Source organism: Strix uralensis, chromosome 1 (genome assembly GCF_047716275.1).
Source record: "Strix uralensis isolate ZFMK-TIS-50842 chromosome 1, bStrUra1, whole genome shotgun sequence".
Lineage (NCBI taxonomy): Eukaryota > Metazoa > Chordata > Aves > Strigiformes > Strigidae > Strix > Strix uralensis.
In genome coordinates, this window is record NC_133972.1 from 124688425 (window position 1) to 124710302 (window position 21878).

General features: G+C 42.4%; 1 protein-coding gene across 3 annotated transcripts in view; it reads right to left on the reverse strand.

The window, feature by feature from the left end:
* KCTD1 (potassium channel tetramerization domain containing 1) overlaps window positions 1-21878 on the reverse strand; it is a 104430-nt gene that overhangs the window by 71282 nt on the left and 11270 nt on the right. Inside the window, exon 1 of one of the 3 annotated variants that reach the window (XM_074879958.1) lies at window positions 119-404. The exons of the other annotated variants lie outside the window; for them this stretch is intronic. Within the exon in view, the coding sequence (XP_074736059.1) occupies window positions 119-184 (66 nt within the window). The 5' untranslated portion in view covers window positions 185-404. Of the gene's footprint in view, window positions 1-118; window positions 405-21878 lie in introns of those variants that run through there. 3 annotated transcript variants of the gene reach the window in all.

A 21878-nucleotide genomic window follows, 5' to 3' on the forward strand; every position in this document is an offset into this window, starting at 1 on the left:
AAAATCTCGTGTTGTGCTTGTCCGGCAGCGCGGCTCAGCCCTCGACGGGACGCTGCCGGGGCGCACCCGGTTCCCGCCGGCGGGACCCCCGCAGCATCGCCCGCCGCCGGCCTCGCACCTTTGGGCGGGCGCCTGGATTTTGGTCGAGGGGCTCGGGAGGAGCCGGACGCCGAGGGCTTTGCATCCGTGCGGCTCGGAGTCCGCCCGGGAACAGCCGGTTGGTAGCCGCGGCGCTCGCTTGGCTTGCGGGATCCCCGGCGAGGGAGAAATAAGGACTCGGGGGCTGACGGGCGCCCCGGGCCGCCCCCTGGCTCGCTGGGGCTGCAGAGTTTAGGGCAGCCGGAGGGACCAGGGCCCCCCGTGCCGCTGCTGCCTCCCAGCGAACCCGGCTTCTTCCTCAGCTGCCCCCTGCAGCGACGGGGCAAAACCCGAGGGGACTCCCGCAGCCCACAGCAGAGAGCGCGGGGTACAGACCCGCACCCAGCGAGGCCGCCCTGCGGGGGATTTCGCAGTGGGGAGCCCCCGAGGAGGCCGGGGGGGGCGCGGAGCCTCGGCCCTGCCTCCGCCGGCTCCGCGCCTCCCCCCCCCCGTCTCTTCCCGGGGAAGCCGTACCCAGCGGCGTGGCGGGCAGCCGCCTCGCTGCACCCTCCTCACCCTTCCTTCCCCGGGAAGGGTCCTTTGCGGGGCTGGGCTCGGGCAAGAGGAAGGGCGGGCACAAGCCCTGCGGCCCCGCACCGCGGGCGAGGGAGCCTGTCCCACCCGCGACGGGACAGGAGGGGATGAGGCGGCCGCGTCTCACCACCTCCCCGCCAGTAGCACCCGCACAACACAACCCAAACTACCCCCGAAGCCTCCCCAGGCCGCCTGGCCAGGCGATTTCTCTTATTTGGTACGTTGAAATAAATATTCATTACGATTACCGGCTACACCTAAAATTATAGCCTTAATTGCAGAGCTGCTGGCCTGAGTTACCACACTTGCTGCTTACTCATCCGTAGGCAATTGCTCAGCGCTGGACCCCAGCTCTGGTGGTTGCCTGGGGGGGGCGGGGGGGCTCGGTGCCGGTGGCGAGCAGCGCCGAGCCCCGGGGCTGCCCCTGGGGCAGAGGCCGGCGGCCACCGACGGGGCGTCCGGGCCAGCCCCAGCCCTCGCTGTGCATTGAGTCCAGGCAATCGTGGGATCCCAGAGAAGGGATACACAACTTGTTGAGCAAATTAGGCCAATTTGAAACACATAAGCATTCCAGGAAGAGAGCCTGCTACTCCCAGAAAATAATTGGAAAGAAACCTGGCACTGTTACATTGATGTAAACCTGGAGTAATTACACAGAGGTCAAAGTTGTTGCATGTGCTAAAGTTGTGCTCACTCTGTAGTTTGAGAGTGGATTATGTTCCCTCTTAGGTTGATGGCATACATATATATTCGAGAAAATTTTTTCCTATGCACATAAAGAGAATATAAATAACTTTTTTTCCCCTATCATATGCTATCTGCAACCCAGTCCTGAGACAAAGTCTCAAAGATCTTCCAATGATGGACCAGATGCGGAAACATAGAGCAAAAAGCAGGAAGACCTTGTTGTGGTTAAAATCTAAATGCCCCAGATAAGCTTCTCGATGGAGATCTTTTTTTCCTTATTCTTCCCATAAATGCTAAAAATGACATGACTGGCATTGACCTTTGAACTTGATCCTGTCTTAAGATTGTAGAAGAGATGAAGCCACTTTCTTTTTTTAAGAGGAGCTTTTCAGAGCCACATGAGTGGAAAAGGTAATTGAACGTTTGGTTTTTTTAACTTTAAAAAAGATGAACACCAGGTTGACAGCTTCTGTTCTTGGATGTTCATTTAATCACCATTTCCTGATTACAGGAGGTGAACTATGTTGACAGACTTGGAGATGAATATGGAGCCCAGTATACTAATAGTAAGTACAAAGGACATAAAGAACTTGCAGAGAGGTTGGAGGGGAAAAATGTATACGGAGCATCCATATTACACACATCAGTTCGAAGCACTTCAGCAGCCAGGGGGAATTCAGAGAGTAGCAAGTGAGGTGTTTAGAGTGCTGCAGGTGCCCATAACTGGGAAGACATCTGCATAAGGTAATACCTGTATAACCTATATACATATATGTGTGTGCATGTGTATATATACATATATAAGTTAATTGCATATATATATATGTTAACTTACCTATCTGTCTACATTCCTAAAGATGAGATTTAGCCTAGTCAGTTGTATTCCAAAAGTTTAAATCCTATTGTTCAAGCTCTCAGGTTAGACAAGGTAATCGAATTGCATTCTGAAACTGCCAGAGTTGCACAAGGTTGTCTAATGCAAGTTGGCGTAATAACATTAAACTTACATCCACTCCGCCCTCCACATCACTAATCGGAGTTTTATACTGCCAAGAGCTCTGCACAGGCATAGACAGCATTCTCCTCTAGGACTCAAGGTTTAAGGCTGATTCTAATATAGGTCCTGTCCACACTTGGAGAATATGTTTTATTACTGCTGTCAGTAAAGAAGATGTAATACCCACAGAACACTAATAACACACCTGCCCCACTAAGGTTGCAACCCTAGACCGGATTATCCTTCCTTGTGTATACCTGGAGATCAGTTCATAGGCCACATAATTAGCATGCCAGGTTAAAAACCAAAACAAAAAACCCTTCTCCAGGAGTCAGTTGGTTTACAATAAAGGTAATGTTTGAAACCACATTACCAAATAGATTCAGGCTTTTCCTCACTTCTTTTTCTCGGTACTCTTCCCCCTGGCCTCCGGTCTCGCTCCTGGCAAGCACAGAGCTTGCTAGAACCACGCTCTCTGACAATCTGACTATTGTGCTAAAGCTCTCTGCAGCCTTATTCTCCTTTAGACTGACACAGGCTATTTCTCCTGTAGCCTCTGTAAGTGGTTATTTCACTTACAGCCCCTAAGCCTTCCTGGTTTGGTATTTCTTGGTAGGTGTTTCATCGTGAAGCTTCACTAGAAACTAAACTGGAATATCCCCCAAAAGCCAAGAAGGAAAGAAAAATCCACTGGGCTTGTTTGCTCCCCAAGATCCAGTCTAGGCATTCAGAAAAGATTTTAAAAACCAGTGCCTAAAACAAGCTTGTTGGTTAACCCTAAGGCTGACCATGTGGCATCTTTTTAAGAAAACAGCTCTTCCTCCATGTACACTTTTATTGTTAGTTTAAATGCAATAAACACGTTCTTAAAATGTGTTAATATATTTTCTAAATGCAAGATATTTTTGCTGTAGAAGCAGGCTAAGTGGAAATCGGTATGAGAAATACATATTGACACTACAGAACTAGAAGGCAAATAACACTTGTGACTCTTGGAAAATTCACTTAGGGAAAAAGCATGTCCTAGAAATCCTTCTCCCACCCAGAGACATGCAGTTTTGAGATAAGCTTTTTTAGCATTTCAGAACTGTCACTTCAAAATGCTAATTCCATTTTTATTTTACTCTTTTACTTGTGTATATGATATTTCTAGTTGTTTCATTACTTCTTGATACTAGGGACAGCTGATGCTGACATATAATATGCTATAATAGATTTTAAATCTCTTTTATTTTAAATTTTGCTTTTTTAGATTAGTGTCTCCTGTCTGCATGGTGATGAAACGGCTTTATATAACTCAACAAAGGAGACATTGATTTAGGAAAGTAATGATGTATCCATCAGCACTAAGTTGCAGCTGTTCTTAATGAATTTTAAAATACAAAAGCTATTTCACCTCTTAGATTGTCATATTATGAAATGTTAGTGGTAGTTGCACATATCAAAGCACCAGCTACTACCGACACGTTGTGAAACGTGAAGGCAGCATCAAACCAGCCCCCTCACAAAGTTCCACGGTGCCAATCGAAAGCGTATTTCCAAAGTACGCTTGTATTTTTTTTCCCGCAGGTATTTGCCGTTATTCACTTGACTTCTTTTTTTTTCTTTTACAAAAGCAATATTTTTGTTGCTGAGGCCATGATTTGTTTCCAGATTACTCCTTTTTCAAAACAAACCAGAAAAACCCTGAGTCATCATCTTTGTAAGAAAGCACGCTTTTAGTGCTTGGCAAATTAAAAGTCAAGACTTCGTGAATCATCGTTATTTTCAGTGACAAGCAGCTGGAGCATTTTTGCTTCCAAAAATATAGAAAAGCTACGTTGTCAGACAGCTTGGAGAGAGACAGGTAATAAATTGCATTGCACTGCATAAAGGTTTTAAGGGTCTTTTAAAATGTGCTGGAGGTAAATTGCCAGGAGATATATTAGTGTTTTATTTAGATGTGTTTCAGTTTATGTTTTGTCTTTGCTTCTGTGGTGATGAGGGTACTTGAAACAAATTGACTGTTGTGTGGGGCACAGCAGTAGCTGGTTATAGTTGCTCTAGCAGTTGTCCAGTCGTTTCTATGAACTACTGACACCAGGCAACCCGGCATGTTAGTGGCATAACGTTTATCTTCCATGGAGAGAAAGAGCTCTTTCCATCCAGGCTGATAATTTAAGTTAGTTTTAGTCCTTCTCAAATGGGTCCATAAATTCTACATGGAGGTGAGGGAAATTAGAAGGACCGAGCCAGTAACTCGAGAAAGGAACCTCAGAAGAGAGATCTCTGTGAAACCACAAAGCCCTGTTTATAGGTGGAGTACGTCTGTAAGTTCACCTTACACAGTGTTTTTAGTACTATATAATAAAGCATAGATTAATGCTGTATTGGATATGGAGTTCTTGAAATCCTACTTTCTGTTCATAATCTTCCAATAAAAATTTATTTAGAACTAAAAGTTCAGGCTGGAAGTCACACTGGGATGGATGAACTCTAGAAATGCAGGGAGGGGTGACTGGTTTATGAAAACAGGGTTTGGTTGAGAAGGCTCCTTAAACATTCTGTTAAGAAAAAGGGAAGAAAAAACCTGAGTCCTTACAATTTAACACATAAAGATTTAATGTAATGAGACTCTGTTGTACATAATGCACTTTCCATCTTGTTTCTGTACTGTATGGATCCTATCTTGTTTACTTTTTCCATTCCCATTGCGTGACCCAAAGTTTCTGTGTTGCCACAAGGCGTGCTGAGTGCCGATTCCTGTGCAGGGCCAGAGGTAGTAGGGCTTTACATCCCACAAAACTTATTCATGCCAGGCTTTTCTCAGAGCTGGGGGTCCTCGAGGGACAGGGCAACAGCTGGCCTTCAGCGCAGTCTGGAAAAGGGAATCCTCCTCTGACCGTCGGCTAGTGGCTTTAATGCCTCTTTATACCACGAATTCACTGTCAATATACTTTTGTTTTGACTTAGTGACTGAAATAAACTGATTATTCCCCTTTTCCACCAGTATTATGTCTGTGTCATAGTGAATTTGGAAATTCCTTTTCAGGTATTTATGTAGCAAAAACCCCAGCACCAATGGCCTGTCTACTTGGATTTTCTTTTCTCAATTGAGTTATCTCAGCTGGGTTGACACAAACCCAGTTTAAGCAACTTTAAAACTGGGTGAGTTCAAACAAAGCCCACAGAGAGTGTAATCATACTGTTAAACAGTGTCAGAGACCCTCTCAGGTTGTCACCCAGACCCACTTTTCTGCTGCTGAAACAGTAACCTACAATTAAACACAACTCTCTAATTTTTGTATGCCCTCCCTTCATTCTCCTGCATTCTATTTGACATGTTTGCAAATGTGACCTGTGCAAATTTTGCACCATTTTTCTTTTAAACTATGTTTAAAATCATGATGTTTTCTGGCCCTAATAATAGAACGCCACATTTCCTTCTCAATGTGTGAGATGCTAAAGCATCTATAGTTATCCTGTGAGATCTAAACACACAGAAACTGCCTAAATAAATTTTGCATCACAGATTGCACTAACTTGTAAAGCAGCATTTGAGTAGAAGGGAATAAATTCGTAGGTCATATGGAAGAAGAGTACAGGGATAAAAAAGTATAGCATGTTTACCACCAGCCCCTGTCACGTCCTTTATCAGGGCATGATTTGATTCATATCAAGAAAAAAGTGGTAGAACATGTGGCAGAATATTAATAGATAAGGAAAAACTGTGTGCTGATTTTGATTTGACTGGGCCTTTATGCAAAAGCACGTTCACAAACTAAATGTTGCTAGTGTATGTGATTTCAGGTAAAAACTGGGGGAAAATCTTCAGGATATTATCAGCACTTTCATTTGAGGCTTAAAGCCAGAGGCCATGAAGTAAAAGAGACCTGAAAGGTCTCGCTGCAGTTTGCACCTGTATTTTGTTGTATTTTAAGTTACAGAGGGAAAAGGAGGAAAACTGAAATGATTCAGAGGCAAGGTAAAGAAAGCTTACAAAGTTTAGTGAAAAAGACTGGATGCACTGGATGCACCTCTCGTTTTTTCAGTATCAGGTAATACTAAAATACATTAAAAATACCTTCTAACAGCTGGTAAGCATCAGTATTAGATAGTGTTAGAGTTTGGCATTTAAAAAAGCCCCATGTCTACGGCTGCTTAAGTGCAAAACTTTTTTGTCTATCCCTGAGTTGTACCTTGCTATTTTGAATAGCCTTGCCTTTTTCTATCCATGAAAGATTAAGCTGGGCTTGATTCAAAATTTCCTTATTTGAAGATCAAGGCTAAAATTCAGTTCCTTTTTACAGAACTGAAGGTGTCATTAAATAAATAAAAATAATTTAAAAAACCCTCAGAGCCAACACTTTGCACATTCATGGACTGAATTGTTTGATTACAAGAAGGTAGTTATTTGCTAGTAAAGACCCTGGGTTTTAGGATCAATGAGCATTGTTAGAATAAGCAAGAAAAAATCGTAAGCTCTTCTTTTGCCTTGGACAAAACAAGGTCACATTTGCAATTTGCAGTGCACGATCTCTCCATTAGCAATCTTGGCAAAGGTTTATCAAGTTATTCTGAATAATTTCCTCCAAGTTATGAGTGTGTCACTTAGCCTGTTACGGGCCTGTCTCTACAGTTTACTCTGCTGTTTACCTGTGTATTGTCAGACTCGTTCTTGCTGATTGGTGTCAAAAGAAAAAAAGCCGTTTTTAAAATCAAAGCTTCAGTGTGGAAGGATATAAAGTGTGAAATCCAGACCCATTGCTTTCATTCTGGCTTTAGTGATCACAGAAACCTGCTGTAGGGCAGGACTAATCTGCCAGAAAATTATTATTGAGCCCTGGTAACTCAGATATATGTGCAGACTTGAAAATGTTGTTCTTTGTGCCAACTCCAGGTCCTACAAGAACCTCACATGGTATCCTCCACCTGGCTCAGAAATATACTGCATTCCACCATAAAGAGGAGGAAATTTGTTAATTCCCAGGCAGCTGTGAACAATTTAATCTCTTTCCAAACAGCCCGGCATCCTATTCCAATTGCGAAGTTTCTTGGGGGATGGATAGTTTGAAGAGCTGATGAGAGATAATAGGGCCTTTATTTCAAGGTCATTCCTATGGATTTAGCCTTGACAGTAACATCTTGATAGCAGGGTTGCCAAATCTCACAGCCTCATTAAACTTTGTGAGTTTGGAGTTTGCCCCTCCATATGCTGGAATGGATGGGTTGAAAATTTGGAAGACAAGTTTGAAACCTTGAATTACTGCTCTGTAAAATCCTGGAAATCAGGTGGAGAACCACAGGTTTGTAATTTTAGGAAGAAGAAACCCCTGTCATTTTTAAGACAGGCTTCTTACTCTGAAGACTGGTGGTTGGCACTCCTGGGATTTCTCAGATAGAGAACTGAGCTGGTAACTTGGTTTTCTGGACAAGTCTCTAAATTACTAACTTCTTTTCCCCTCAAGACTTCTTTATAAGAAAATCACCATCCAAATCCTACACAAGCCATTTTTGCCACCTCTTTGGCAATATGTTTAGAAGAGCCAAAGAATCACAAGAACTACTTAAAAAAATTCATATCCAGATTTCTTTGTGTTCTCAGAACTAGTAACTTTGTTCTGATTATTAGAAGGTGTCTGCATTCAAAAACTGTTGTATAGGTATTTAAGGCAGCTGTACTTTTAAACACACTTGCACCTGATATGGTTTCCATGGGAGCTGCTTGGTGCTTAGCCATTTGCAAACATGGCTGCTTATGTAGATAATTAAATTAGAGTTAGTGAACACAGTGTTCTTCTAAAAACCTGACCTTCGGTCTTTCTGGCACACTGGTAGAAGAGTGAAGGAAAATACATCTTTTCTGTACTTTACATACTCTGTACCACAATTTCTTTTCTCTAAAACTAGCTAGATGTGACTTTCAGGATACTTCTACCAAAACCTCCTGCTATTTCATTGTATTTTCAGCTACTTACAGTTGGATTGTTCTGTCCAACTCTAGATACAGCATTTAATCAGCTGAGTTCTTCTATTTTCACTGGACTTCCCAAATTTTAAAGCTTTTCTTTTGTTCCACGATATTCTGGGCTTGGCTTACACTAAAATGTTTAGTAGTATTCTCTAAGAACTAGTTTTATTCCATCAGAAAGAACTGGTGTTTAAGAACTTATGAAACTCAGTCATACATAAAGTGGAGAGGCAGAATTACAGGAGCTTTGTTTGTGAAGCTAAAGGGATCAAAGTATCTGGATTAATTTGTAATGTTTTGGGGACGGGCACTGTATTTGACAGGAAGTTCTAGATTCATTTTGTTAACCCATCACTTCAAATTAACTTGTTAGATACCAAACAGGGAAGGGCAGGATTTTGTCTTCTGAATTCCAGTTTGGCCACTAGTGCCTGGGCTAATCAGGGCCAGCTAGAGAGAACCCCACATGCTGCTGAATAAACTAGAAAAATTGTGATGTACCACTGAGATCAACAGCACTAATTAGCACCCACGGGCAGGAAAACTGCTTGAACCTGCCCTCTGTGCCTCCTGGCATTGCCCACATCCAAAATCTTACAGGAAAATGATTCTGATGCTACATGATGGCAGAAACATGTGGTGGGTCACTCATGGGCTAACCTGTCCACCTAGGATTTCTATAATCAACCTCACCTACTGGTGTTGCTGAAATAATGTTGTATGGAGAGTACAAGCCCAGAGGCTTTTTGACCAACAGAACAAGAAGTTTGCTCCTTGCATGGGTACCTCTCTGCCTGGTCCTTAAGCTCTGGGAGGTCCAAGAAGCCTTGTATATTTTGGGAAGTCATGTTGAGTTTCAGCTCTCAGGAGTAGTACCAGTAATACACAGAAGCTACACAACCACCTCCATGTTGGGGAACTCTGTCAGGTCTCCATTTCTTCATGCTTTCTGGCCACAAAATCTGAGCTTTCATAAAGGTTCTCCCTAACGCCATGGACAAATGCCACTGCCCCCCTTCACTGTCCTGCTCGGAAGCCCACCCGAGGGACAGGCTGCTGAATGCTGGTTTTGCGCAAGGTCTCTGAAGGGCTGTCCTGTCTCTTAGGCTTTATCCAGAGTTGGGTGACCGTTGTTAAAACAACAAATATACCTAAACCAAATCAATACTTTTTCAATATTTTTGGACATGTTAGTGGAGTAATACTGCAAGCTTATAGTATTTTTACTTTTTTATCTGCTGGTCAATAGGAAAATTTTGAAATAAAAAAGTAAGAAGAGTTTTCACCCCCTGAAAGCTTCAGAGAAGTCAAACAACATTTTTCATCATAACTTGAACATAAGCACTGTGACATTTGTATTAGGCAAGTCTCCTCCACATAGTACATCAGTAATAATATATTTTTGAATGAAAGGGGGTAAATACTGTCCCTAGAGTAGTTTCTCAAAGTCCTATGCATGAATTATTATTTTAATAGGCAGTAGGCAAGCTAGCACTTGTCTATATGAAAGGTTTACCCTTCGTTTTAACTTCAGAGAGAGAACCATTCCTCTCAATTTCTTCTGCTTCACACAAAGACATGAAACAATCAAAAAATGTTGTGAATGTTCTACAACTTTGGATATGTTTTAAACCAGAATAAAAAAAACCAAACCAAAACAAAAAATCACCTAAACTGAAAATAAACTAATATAAATAAGGAAACAAACAAAAACAGTTAATAAAACTTCTGCCTTGGATGACACAAGAGTTTTACACAGTGCTAAAGGAGGATCTTTTCCCTCAAGTGTATCTAAAATGTCACTGAATCAACAGAACAGTAGCAGAAATGGGGAGTAATTGTATTGGTATAACCAGTTTGAAGACACTAGGCTGGCTAATGAAGAGGACACATTCGTCATGTGGAAATCACCTATTGTTACCAAGCACCTAATACTGCAAAGTACTTCAAGAAGCACCCCAAAAACAAGAACAGAGAACACCCTGAATCTAAGACCACTGGTTGCACCTTTTCTTTTGCATCCTACCATGAAGAGCTTGACGCAGTCTGGGTTGACTCTGTTGTATCTGCCAACAGACTAAGGCTTAGCAAATAGACCGGGGAAAGGAGAATTCAGTCTCAGCTGTTTGCAGTCATCTGAGAGCTTGTGGTGATCCATGCCACACTGTTTGTACTCGCTGCAAGATGTATACACCTTGGGGGAAAATATTAGTAATCTGGGCACAAGAGCTGAAGACTTTCCGGTAGAATAATCTGCATCACATATTTGGCTTAGTTTCCTCATGGAAGAAATAGGAAGTCCCCTTGTTCTGTGTAGTCAACCGACATTCAACTTACTATTATATTTTTAAAGGACATTCTCACTAAACAGCAAGGATGCCAAGACTGCTGCTGTGCCCTAATGATATATGTGAGACCTTAATGTTCCCCCATTAATACAGAGCTCAGTCTCAAAGATTTCCTAGGAGAGAGCAGGAACTCTAGAAATCCCACCATGTTTTCAAAACCAGCAATACCAGGGGGACCTCATCTTGGACTCATGACAAGAAGTCTGACACATGATGACTTACAAGGTCATAACAAATAGAAATACAATTTCCATGGGCATTCCTCTTGAATAATGACCAAAAACCCCCTTCCCCAGAAATCTAGACCAAACAGATGGCTATTTCCTCCATTAGCATTCTGTCTTGCTCCTTTTGAACCGCTGCCACAGCTGTATCAGAGAAGATCTGATATCAGGATATCAGGGACGGGCTGGGCTAACCAAGGAAAATAAGCTGGAACAACGGTGAATAACAGGAAAAGGTGGGAGGCTAGAGTTGGACTACAAAAGAATATGAAATGGTTCTGAAATTACTCCCACTCAGGTTGCGTTCTCCTCCAACAATCCCTGCATGCCCCTTAAGTCTGTTGGCAATTATCCGAACCTTTATAGGCCTAAAGCCATCCTGTTGTCAAACTGTGTGCAATTCATCCTATACTTTGCTGAGAGGAGCATTTAATAGAAGAAGATGTGGTCTGGCTGTCTGCAGCTTCTTCCCATCAGAAGTCCCAGTGGATAGAAAGAGTCACCATGGGAGCATTCCCATAGCCCTGATCCATCTATGATCCTTGGACACATACAGGCATATTCATAAGCTCTATACCCAGAACAGGTGAACACTTCTCAGTAGCACAACTAAATTTGAACTCTGCTGTCCTAGTGAAGGAGAAGCAGTGGACAGGGTTCAGGGTCAGAGCACATCTGACACAGAAAAGGGATGGGACAGATGTCACAGAGCCAGAAAAAGGGTGCTGTAGAACCAGACTTCTTTCAGCCCACAGCTGATAAGAGGTGGGATCTTGACTCTTTTCCCTCCCAGCAGTGACTCTCCCTTGGTGAAGGCAGCTGCAGGAGCAGCATTTTCTAGGGCTCTGGCACAGGTGACATAGAACTGGGGCTAAAGCTGGTTTGTTCCCCAAGGCAATCTGCTGCCCTCAGGAGCTTTTGTGTTGCTAAAGCCTCAGGTCAGCTCTGTTAAAAACCTCCAGCAACCTTCTCTCAAGTGAAACTGCTGGAGTCACGAGCAAAGCCTAAATTTTCTGTGCCTTCAGAGGCAAGAGAGGATTTCTCCTGGGACGCTGATAAGGACTCTAGGGGTGCCACAGTGGTGCCAAGCAGCACATGTCTTGCAGAGGTCATGCAAGTGTTGCCATTGGCAGACAGGGTCACTTCACCCCAAAGGTGGCTGAAAGTGAACAAGTCTGGTTTTAAGACACACCAAGGTTTCTCGAATTTGCCTTTTTCGCAAGCCCCAAAGGGCTACAAAATGTACTAGTTTGTTCACTCCACTTAAAGCCAACTGTGGAGAAATTTATCTTAGGCTGCTTCTCCTGCTTTTCCTCCTTTGATGCCACTTTTGGCAGCTGAGTACCATGCTGGTAAAACTGGCTGATAATGTCCTGGGCCTGGCGCTCTTCTTTCTGCATTATTCTTCTACAAGAGACTCTCTAGTTTCTCCCCTCTCCTTTGTGCATCATACCCAGGTAGTAGAAATGCTGCATATCAGTCCCAGCTCAGACAATGCTTCCTCTTCTCATCTGTCCTCCACTCTCTCCAAATCACCACATTCTTTCTCCCATACCCTCTCCTCCACCACCTAGTCTTCCTTTGGGAATGAGCAGAAGCACGTGCCCAGCTGCCTTAACTGTTTCCTAGATTTCTATTAGTGGGGATTGGGAAGATAAATGACAGGGAAAGGTGGAGCAGAAAATACACTGAGCTGATATGCAAAGCTACCCAGAACATCTCATTTACTATCTCCTCCTGCTTTATCTCTTCTCCTTTGCAGTCCCTTGAAAACTGGCAGGAAAAAACTGCATGCCTGTCATCTTCAAAGCAGGAGAAGAGAAAAACCCCTTCCACTCTGAGCTGTGATTATATCTCAGGATGGATGACTTCCCACACTTCTCCAGGAGAATCCCTGGCTGCTCCATTATTCCTATGGGGGCATACAAACAGCTGAACAGACAGTGATAATATCTGTGGGAAAGACACAATGATCCTCCCCCTCTTTCTCCAAGTTCCTCCATTTTTGTATAACCCTGCCCGCCTCCTCAGGAGGTTCCAACTCCTCACCTTGACATATGGCAGGAAACAACTATGATGCTCCTCAAGGTGGCACCAAGAACTGCAGCAGTCTGCAGTACACCATGCGCAGGAGAATCTCTGTGCTTTCAGCCAGGTGTCCTTGCAAGTTTTTGGGTACAACAGTGCCCAGTCCTTGACAATCTCAAGTATTCATGACCACAAGATGTTCCCAAACAAAGCAGAAAGAAAGAGAAAAAGCCTTGATTATTTTTTAAACTGCATATTTGGGAGTATTCACTTAACTTCTGGTTTTGAGTTTTCAGATTGCATTTGTTTTCAAGTCCTGTTCTGCCTTCCTTTTCTCCCACTGCCCTATCCATTCACCTTCTATCCCAAACATAAGGGCTAAGGATGACTGTTTCTCCCTTTGAAATCCGAGAATCTCTTCATTCCTGGATACGAGGCACTGGGAAATATACTGGGAGGTGAGGGAAGAGGCTTGGCAACCCAAGAAAGAATGCAATAAACCAGTCATTTCCTTTCAAAGCATTAAACTCCACACCCTAGAGTTAGTGGTCTTTATGACAGCCTAGACTCAGAAAAGCAGAGGAGAAAAGTCCTATGTTTCCAAACTGATGCATGGACAAGGTGCCAAATGTTTGCATTTCTTTCATTTGCCACAAACTGGGTTAACTTTGAGCTCAAAAGAGAGAGAATAGCAGGTTTTTAAGTACTGCTTCTGGGCCTGGCATCAATACTTTGTTGCCATAATGAGTCAGACATCAGAGGCAATACATACGAAAGGATGCAGGCCAATGCCTAGGCAAATAGAAGTAGGAAAGGACTGAAAAATAAGTGCACGTGGCAGGGAAGGACTATCCCCACAAACGTTTTGAAATTACAACCTCAGTTTTCTGCGTTTCAGCAAATAAAGTCACTTCAATACAAAACCAGTGAAAAAAACCCTCTAGAATTCTGTGCGAGGTTAATTTGCCAGAGGCAGATCTTGTTCTCTTAATTGCCATTTGCCACATACCAAAGCCACAGTCCCCAAATGCTCTTGCACGTTTCCCATCAGGCAAGCACACACACGATTAGGAACATTTGAGCAGTCATCCTTAGAACTGTGAAAAGGATAAATCCTTAAATGAAAGGAAATTAGTCTTCTCAAACACAGAAACCATGGCCTCAGATGCTCCCTCCCCTTGCCATCTACCAGGGCTCCTGAAGGGCTGTTGGATGACTGGGGGTAGATAACTGGCTCTGGGGACAGACTGTGGGATGGAAAGTGCATTGATGGAAAACATTTGAAACTTTGATTTGCACCTTTGCTTGGGGACTCCACTGGGAACTTGGAGCAGTCTAGAGACACATATCTGGCACTTCTCACTTAGCTCAGCTATCAAGTAACTCCCTGATTTGTTCTCTTCTGCCTCAAACTTCCACTTTTTTTTCTTCCTCCTGTTTATTTTCAGACCATCCCTTCTTCTCTGCCCCCTCTTTCAACTTGTACCACCATGACCCGGAGAACTGATAGGCAACGCCTGGTGCTCTTCTTTACTTTCCTTTATTCTCTCCAACACTTCATCAAACATAACTGTCACAAAGCAAACATTTACTACAAGAAATTATAGCAATCTGCTAATCAACTAGCACAAAATGACCAACTACAGAATTCTAAAAGACTTCCCAAGTCCCTTCCATTCTCTGTTACTAGGCTTCCTTTACCATTTCAGGACTTGTCTACCCTTGACAGTTTTACTAATGTGACTCATTAATGGAAGAGTTCTCATTTTATTTTGACTAACAACTGTACTGATAGAGTCTCATCACCATTGTCACCGTTGCACTGATGTGAAGATGACCTACACAAGCCACCTTTCTGATAAGAACACCACCACGCAAGTGCTGTGCAGCTCCAGTGGGCATCACTTCTTTGATCTTGGACCTATCATGGAGACTGCCTTCCATCTTAGGAACTAGAGTGACATGGTACAAACTTTTCTCTTACAAAATTGTGTGACAAAAAATCTCTACTAAAGCACACAGAATTAAAATACCATGTTTGAAAACCTCTGGTATCTCCATTTCCACAGTATTAGACAGCGCTAACATAATACAAGCTGAAATGGTGAGGTCACTGCTCCAGTGGGAACACAGTAATGAGGTCCAATATCCACAAAGAATTTGCGTTCACATGCTATTGTGCCGGAGTCAGTTAATGATTAACACGGATTAACTCCTGTGCCTTATGGACATAATATCAATTCTCTAAAATGCAGGGATACACAGATGTACTGTAGGGATTTTGAAAAAGATGATATTCTTTAAAACTACATAGTGATAAAAAGCAAAAATCCTACAGAATATTGAAAATGTGTATAATTCCTGACTTTACTGGCAAGGACCAGCCATTATTTTACACGTAGTGCCTTGGTATTTCAGGTCATGACTGCCTTGTGTGATCCCATGCGCATGCTGCAAATAAGAACAACATGATAAGGCAGCAGGGACATGATTAAGCTTTGATCTGAGGATGGATCCTGACTCTCTTATGTTGCTGAGAGTTTGTGGGCACCAAAGAGAATATGGTAAATTTGCTCAGCAAACTAAGGTTGTGACATTAATGCAAGTCACCCAGCACTGGAATCTTCTATAGAGCCCCATCTACAATAAAACTGTTTCCCCTCTAGTTAGGTTAAAGCCAGCATGGCTATGCTTCTTCTCCTACTGCCACATTTTCTTTTGCACTTAATGATCTAATCACATCCTCTTTTTTTCTACAGGGCCTTTGCCTCATTCAGTGCCCAGGATGGATGGAACTCATTGAATAGGCATCTGTAGTCTGACAGTTTGTCTGCAGATTTGCCTGGAGCTGAAGATACATCCTTTGATTCTATCCCTGGCTCTGCCACAAAGTTCCTATGTTAATATACTGGACTAGTCACTTAAACCAAACCAAAGTGGGCACCAAAAGCCTCTTTTTTATGCTGTGAGCGCCTGACTTGAATCACTTGAGATCTCATTTGTGAAAGAGCTAAGCACTCATTGCATACAACTGGAGAAGAATGCTACAAAAATGCTAACTATTCTGAAAAAGATAGACACTCAGCAGCTCCAACTTAAAATTAGTAGACAGTTTAGCCATGATGTCCCCGGAATTCCTTTCCTGTATGCAAAATACTTCCTCCAGCACGGGGACAGTGTGACAGTTACATCTTTGGGAAATGGTATTTTTGAGGATTCAAATCCCCATTAGGACAAAAAGAAAACCACTCACAGTTCTGAGGGAAGGACGTCTCATACATCTTCCAGGTGTTCAGGTTGTCCTATGCAGTTGCTCGAATCAGCAGACTTTTGGCATTTCTAGATCATCTGTACACTCAGTTTAACTGAAAAACCTTTCCCCATCAGGATTTCATCAAAACTGAAAAATTCCAGCAAAAAGTTTCAGTTTTGATAGAACTTTTATTGTCAGACAACTGCTGTGTACATGTTTCCTGTCTGGACTGCTGAGACTATGGCAGGACTGTCTGGGAAGAGTGTACCAGTCCCACTGTACAAGTTTCTGTTTCCAAAGTTTATTTCTCTGTGTGAAGTCAAACTAGGCTTGCAACAGCACCTCTTTCATCTGAACTCTGCTGTACTAACTACGATGCTCCAGAGCTTCAGGGGAGCTCACCTGGCTCAGGTTATCGTGCCATGCTACAGACACAGCGTGTGACCAATCTCTCTGGAAACCCCAGTAATGCTGGGCTATCTATCCAACCTGCAAGGCCTTCATATTTGCTCAGAAAGGTACGCTGCTTCAGTCTTCAAGTAGTCAATTGGTACAACATTATATAAACTATTTGAATGAAGCTGCCACCTTTGTAAATGTCAAAGCTTTATACCTTCTTCACATACATATGTCCCTGTCCACGCTACCTCTGAATCTCTTCATCTTTCAGGAACAGGAAATCTCTCAAAAGAGTGATCACCTGTCCTTCAAGGCCAGTGTCCAAGGGCAGCAAGGAGCAACTTGAGTGCCCCTATTTACTAGGCACTACAAAAGCAGGTGTAATCAAAGCTGTTCCAAGGAGAGGAGACAGTCATCCCATCCCTCTTGGACTCCAGCCAGGTATTTCTATACCCTTTTTCAACAAAGCTTCCCACCCTTAGAAGATGACAAAATTTAGGCAAGACTATTAAAAGAGATTGAAAGATTTCAGGAGGTTGTGGCAGTAACTACAGGCTTTGCTGTCTGGGTTCCGGGCACATCACTTCTAAGAGGGATCAGTGCAATCTGGCATTTAAATAATGTTACTGTGGGAGCGGTTCTTTTCTGCAGCATGCTACAGTTTCTTGTGCAGTGTCAAATTTGGTATCATTTTGACATCTGGTCTGTGGCGCTCATCCATCTGTTGTAACTGAGTAGGTGTTGGGTGGGGTTGGCAGGAGAGGCTTGTTTAAGTGTTTGTTTTCATCCTGTAGAGGAACTGTAGAGCCAGCTCAGTAATTAATTAAATACTCGTGTTTTTTTTTTTTTTTTTAAGTGCGTACTGATATTCTAAAGAAACGGTGAATAAGGCAGCTAGTGCTTCTCACTGCTGAAATGCGGAGACTTTGCTACCATTTCACCTTGGTTCCATGTTGTTTTAGGAAGCCTTCCCCATTAGGCTGGCACTCTGGTTTCTATTCCTAACTCAGCCAAATGCCTCCTGGCTGAATCTGGATAGGTCACTCCATCTTCTGTGCAGCAGTTTCCCTTTCTGTAAAACACATCCAAAGTTAAATACCTCTTTTGTTAGAAACTTTGAAATCTGCTGATAAAAAGTGCAATGGAAGAGGTGGCCATTATCATTACTATCACCGTCTCGCTTTGTGGTTATTCTATTCAAATAATCATTGTTTTAAATTAACCTTTGGGGTCATCTGCTCATAGCAAAAGAGAGGTTCTCCTGAGCAGAGTGGAAACACATCCACAACTTCCCTGGCTGCCTCTCTAGGTAAATCTGTGCCTTTTGGGAACTTGTTTCTCTCGTTTCACTCAGAGCACAAAAACACTTCCCTCTGTTTAACTGCCTGCCCAAAACCTTTCATAAATGCATGGTGTACCAAGCAACCCTTTCCTCCTCCATGTGTGACAAGGGAATGCTCCACCTGCATGGTTTTAACTTCTGGACAGACCCTGGTATTAATTTCTTTGCCTTAGGACAGTGACTCCTGCTGTTCCGTTTGCCAGTCTACCGGGACATAGTCGCGCTTTCTATCCAGCAATCAGTTTTACCCTGCTTTGTGATCAGTTTATGGACTGAAGAAGTTATTGACAGCATTTATTAATGCCTTCAGCAGAACATTTATTTGCAAATGTAATAGATAACCAAGGAAACAGAGGAATTCCCTATGCATAGCTAAATATAGCAGGTTTTGTCCGGAGTGTCTAATCCTTCGAGGTTCTGACCACCTCCACAGAAACTCTGGCACAGAAAGGGATGCTCGGAGCAGCTTGCAGATTGCTATTTTGTGGCTGGCAGACATGAATGCCAGATTCATTAATACTCAGAATATATTTAAAGATGTGCACCCACTTATGGAGATTACACAACCTGCCCTTGAGAACAGAAAACTGTGATCTGGCTGTTCTCTTTCCTCCCTTCTCCTTCTCACGTACACACAGCAATAGGTGTTACCCTAGGAGTCTCTGTAACAGAGTTTGTGGGAAGTTCATCACATATTGAATGCTTCGTATTTTCTGGTGGCCCCTGTAAGGTCTTGGCATCTTGGCACTCTCACAGGTTAGCAACTTTGCACCTAAGATTATCAGTCCCATTAGAGAAAAACAGAAGTGAAATACTGGGCTTTCAAATGCAGTTTCTTATAAAATACTCTCTAGGAGCAAGAACAGAAGTATCCACTGGGGGCACTGATTAAAAAGGACAAAATGTGACCTTCCTTCATTTTTTTTAGCTAAATAACAAAAATAATCAGCGTTGGCAATATCATCCTGAAGTCAGCTAAATTTTACCTATACTGTCACTCTTTACTGCCAGGGAAAAGTGGAAGAATTAAATTGATTTTATTTGTAGATCAGGTTAGGCAGAGAGGTTTTATATTATTATTTCTTAGCTTGCATACTAAAGCATGTACTGCATGTTGGAACAAAATTAATCTTCCGTTTCTCCACTGTGATTTGTGTCATAATAAACTTTTAGTTTCTTCTCCAAATTATTTCCCTCTCTGTAATTTCTTCTGGTGATACTCGGATCCTGAAGTGCCACTAGCCGCAAAATTACAAATAGGAGTATTTTGAACTCTAGTCATTCACAAGAAACTCATAATCCTGACATCCCACAAATATTGTATTTGCTGTGAGATGAAAGGAGTTTATTCTGTGCTTTAATCATGTTCTATTCATTTCCATAAACTAGATTTCCTCCTTATTCAAGTATCTCTCCATTTCTTTCTTGCCCACCCCAGGACTGACAAAATTTCAAATAACCCATACTAAACTGAACATTTTTTGCTAGTAATTTTGCAGCAGAACCTGACCACTGCAGGACTAAGGGACTGAAAATACACAAGAACAGTGAAAGGAACCTTTGAATTACAAACTTTAGTAATTTTTATGGACAAAAAATATGAAGGGACCAGTACAGCTCTCCTTAAAAATGGATCACAGCTTTGTTGCAGGGGACGAGTCTTTGCACAGCCTTCTCTGCTGTCTCTCTCCCAAGGACTAGCCCGGGTGAACCTCACTGTGCCAGCCCATGCTGAGCTGAATGGTATTTGCTGCCAGTTACGTCCTGCACCAGGGAGTTTCCATTTGGTATCAAAATATAATTCCTCTTATCAGCTTTAGACTTGCTGGCTTTATATTTTATTCTATTTCTGATCTTTGTGAGAACATCGCCCTGGCTGTTTCAGTTTGCAGAGATAGGGAAACACACATGGAAATAGGCAGGAGTGGTGTTGCAGTCAGTTCTGGGCAGAAATTTAGAAAAGCTGAGTCTTCCAGGAATAACACCAGTTTCTTTGTTACAAACTAACACTGTCACACAAACCTTTTCCTCATATCATGAAAGAGTAAAATGAAATATATAATTTCTCAACTGTATTCATTATATCAGCTACCTTTATCATATTCTCAGTCTTTTCTCTGAACAAATCATCTCTTGCACAGCCAGGTGGTGACTTTACATGCCTCTGTGGTTTTTGTGCGGTTTGGGTCCCTTCTGTGTTTACTCTAACCTTTGTACAACAGGGTGACCAGACCAGTTCATTCAGGTCAGAGGCTCGCACTGGTCCTGGGCAGCCCCTGAGCACAGGGCGAGGAGCCTGGCTGTTTACAGGAGCCCCATCTCACTGCCTTCTGGGTCCCAGTGCCACTTGGAGCCTCTGCAGCTCTGTGAGCACCGAGCACCACAGTCTGCCCCTTCCACTGCTGCTCTGCTTTCACGTGACATGTAAAATAAGGCTTTAAGAGGTTTTTCATAACCTGAGAATGTATGCAGAGAACTCAGAATATTTCTTCTCACACTTGTAACTTTCTGCGTCAGCAAAGCAACAACATTAATGCCATCTTCCTCTTCACATAACTGTATTTGGGTCCCTAAGTTTTTCAGTCTTGTCTCACCCTCGGTGACCAAGGGGGTAGACAATTTTGACAATGTTGTTACCTCCAAATGTCCCATCTTATTGTTCTGATAACTCTTCAAAGTTTTAAAGACCACCCCTAGGATCTATCTGTGGGTATTCTACTTCCTTCCTTGCTAACCTTTCACTCTTTGTTTCTCCAATGTTTTTCTTTTGTAAAACAGATGCTAGGGCAGAATTTTGCATCTCACCTCATGACTGCTAGATGTTCTTAACAGCATCTTGTGAGAAAAGTTATCAAAGACATTCTGAAATTTCCTCTAAAATTTATATTAAATGGTTCTGTATAATCCATGGCTTCATTGAGAAGGCTTTTCTAGGAAGTTAAAAAAGACATGCTTTTCTGTTACTGGATCAGTCATACTTAGCATTAACCTTGTGTGCAGATTTTATAACTTACTAACTTATATTTCAACCTTTTTTTTTTTGTGGCTGAGATGATCTTGATTTTAAAGTAAAATACATGCCATGTTCCATTGATTTGGTATAGCAGAATAGTCTATTTTTAAGGGAAACTTGCATGATTTTGCTAACAGATATCAGCCTTGATTGACACCATCTGCTCTGGGAGGTTTGTTACTTCAGCATGTCAATCCTACAGTTTCTCTTCTGGTACCTCAATGTTTGACAGGCCCCCATCTTTAGTAATTAAATAAAATATGTGGATAGTGAATTTCCGACTGGTAAAGACTGATGGGAGGATATAATGTAGTCTCTGCGATACCCTTGTCATTTTAAATTGCCCCTTTGATCTAGCAAATCCACTAATTCTCTTTCAGATATTTATATATCTCATTTGTTTGCAGAAATGTGTCTGTTTGCACTTGAAATTTCCTCTCAGTCCTCCTGTTTTCCATCTTTCATTTTTCCTTGACACTTTACGTTCCTCTCTTTCAGGTTAGCCAGGACTAGATTTCCTTTTCCCGAAGGTTACCTGTTTGGTTCATCATACTGTGTTTGTTTTCTCTTGCCTTCCTGCTTCCTTTTTGGTTTCGGGGTATGCATACCTTCTGTGATGCAATTATGGTATGCTTAAGTAGTTCCATGTTGAGGCTAAGGATTGTAATGTCTTCATTTCTGACTCGTTTCCTTCTCTGTACCTCTTTCCAACCCTCTCCTCCCTTCAAATCCAGGAAATTTAAAGGATTATATTTTAATTGCAGTGCAGTTTAAGTGTTAGCTAGCTATTAGATTTCTATCTCCACCCTAGAAGGCTTTGTATGATGTTTTGCGTTTCTTGTGTTTTACTGGGGTGAGGGATATTTGCATTAGGTTCTTTATTTAAGACTGGCCCAGACCCAAGTCGCTACACTTCTAGATACTGCACGAAATGCAGCTGTGACTCAAACAAGCAGCAAATGCAA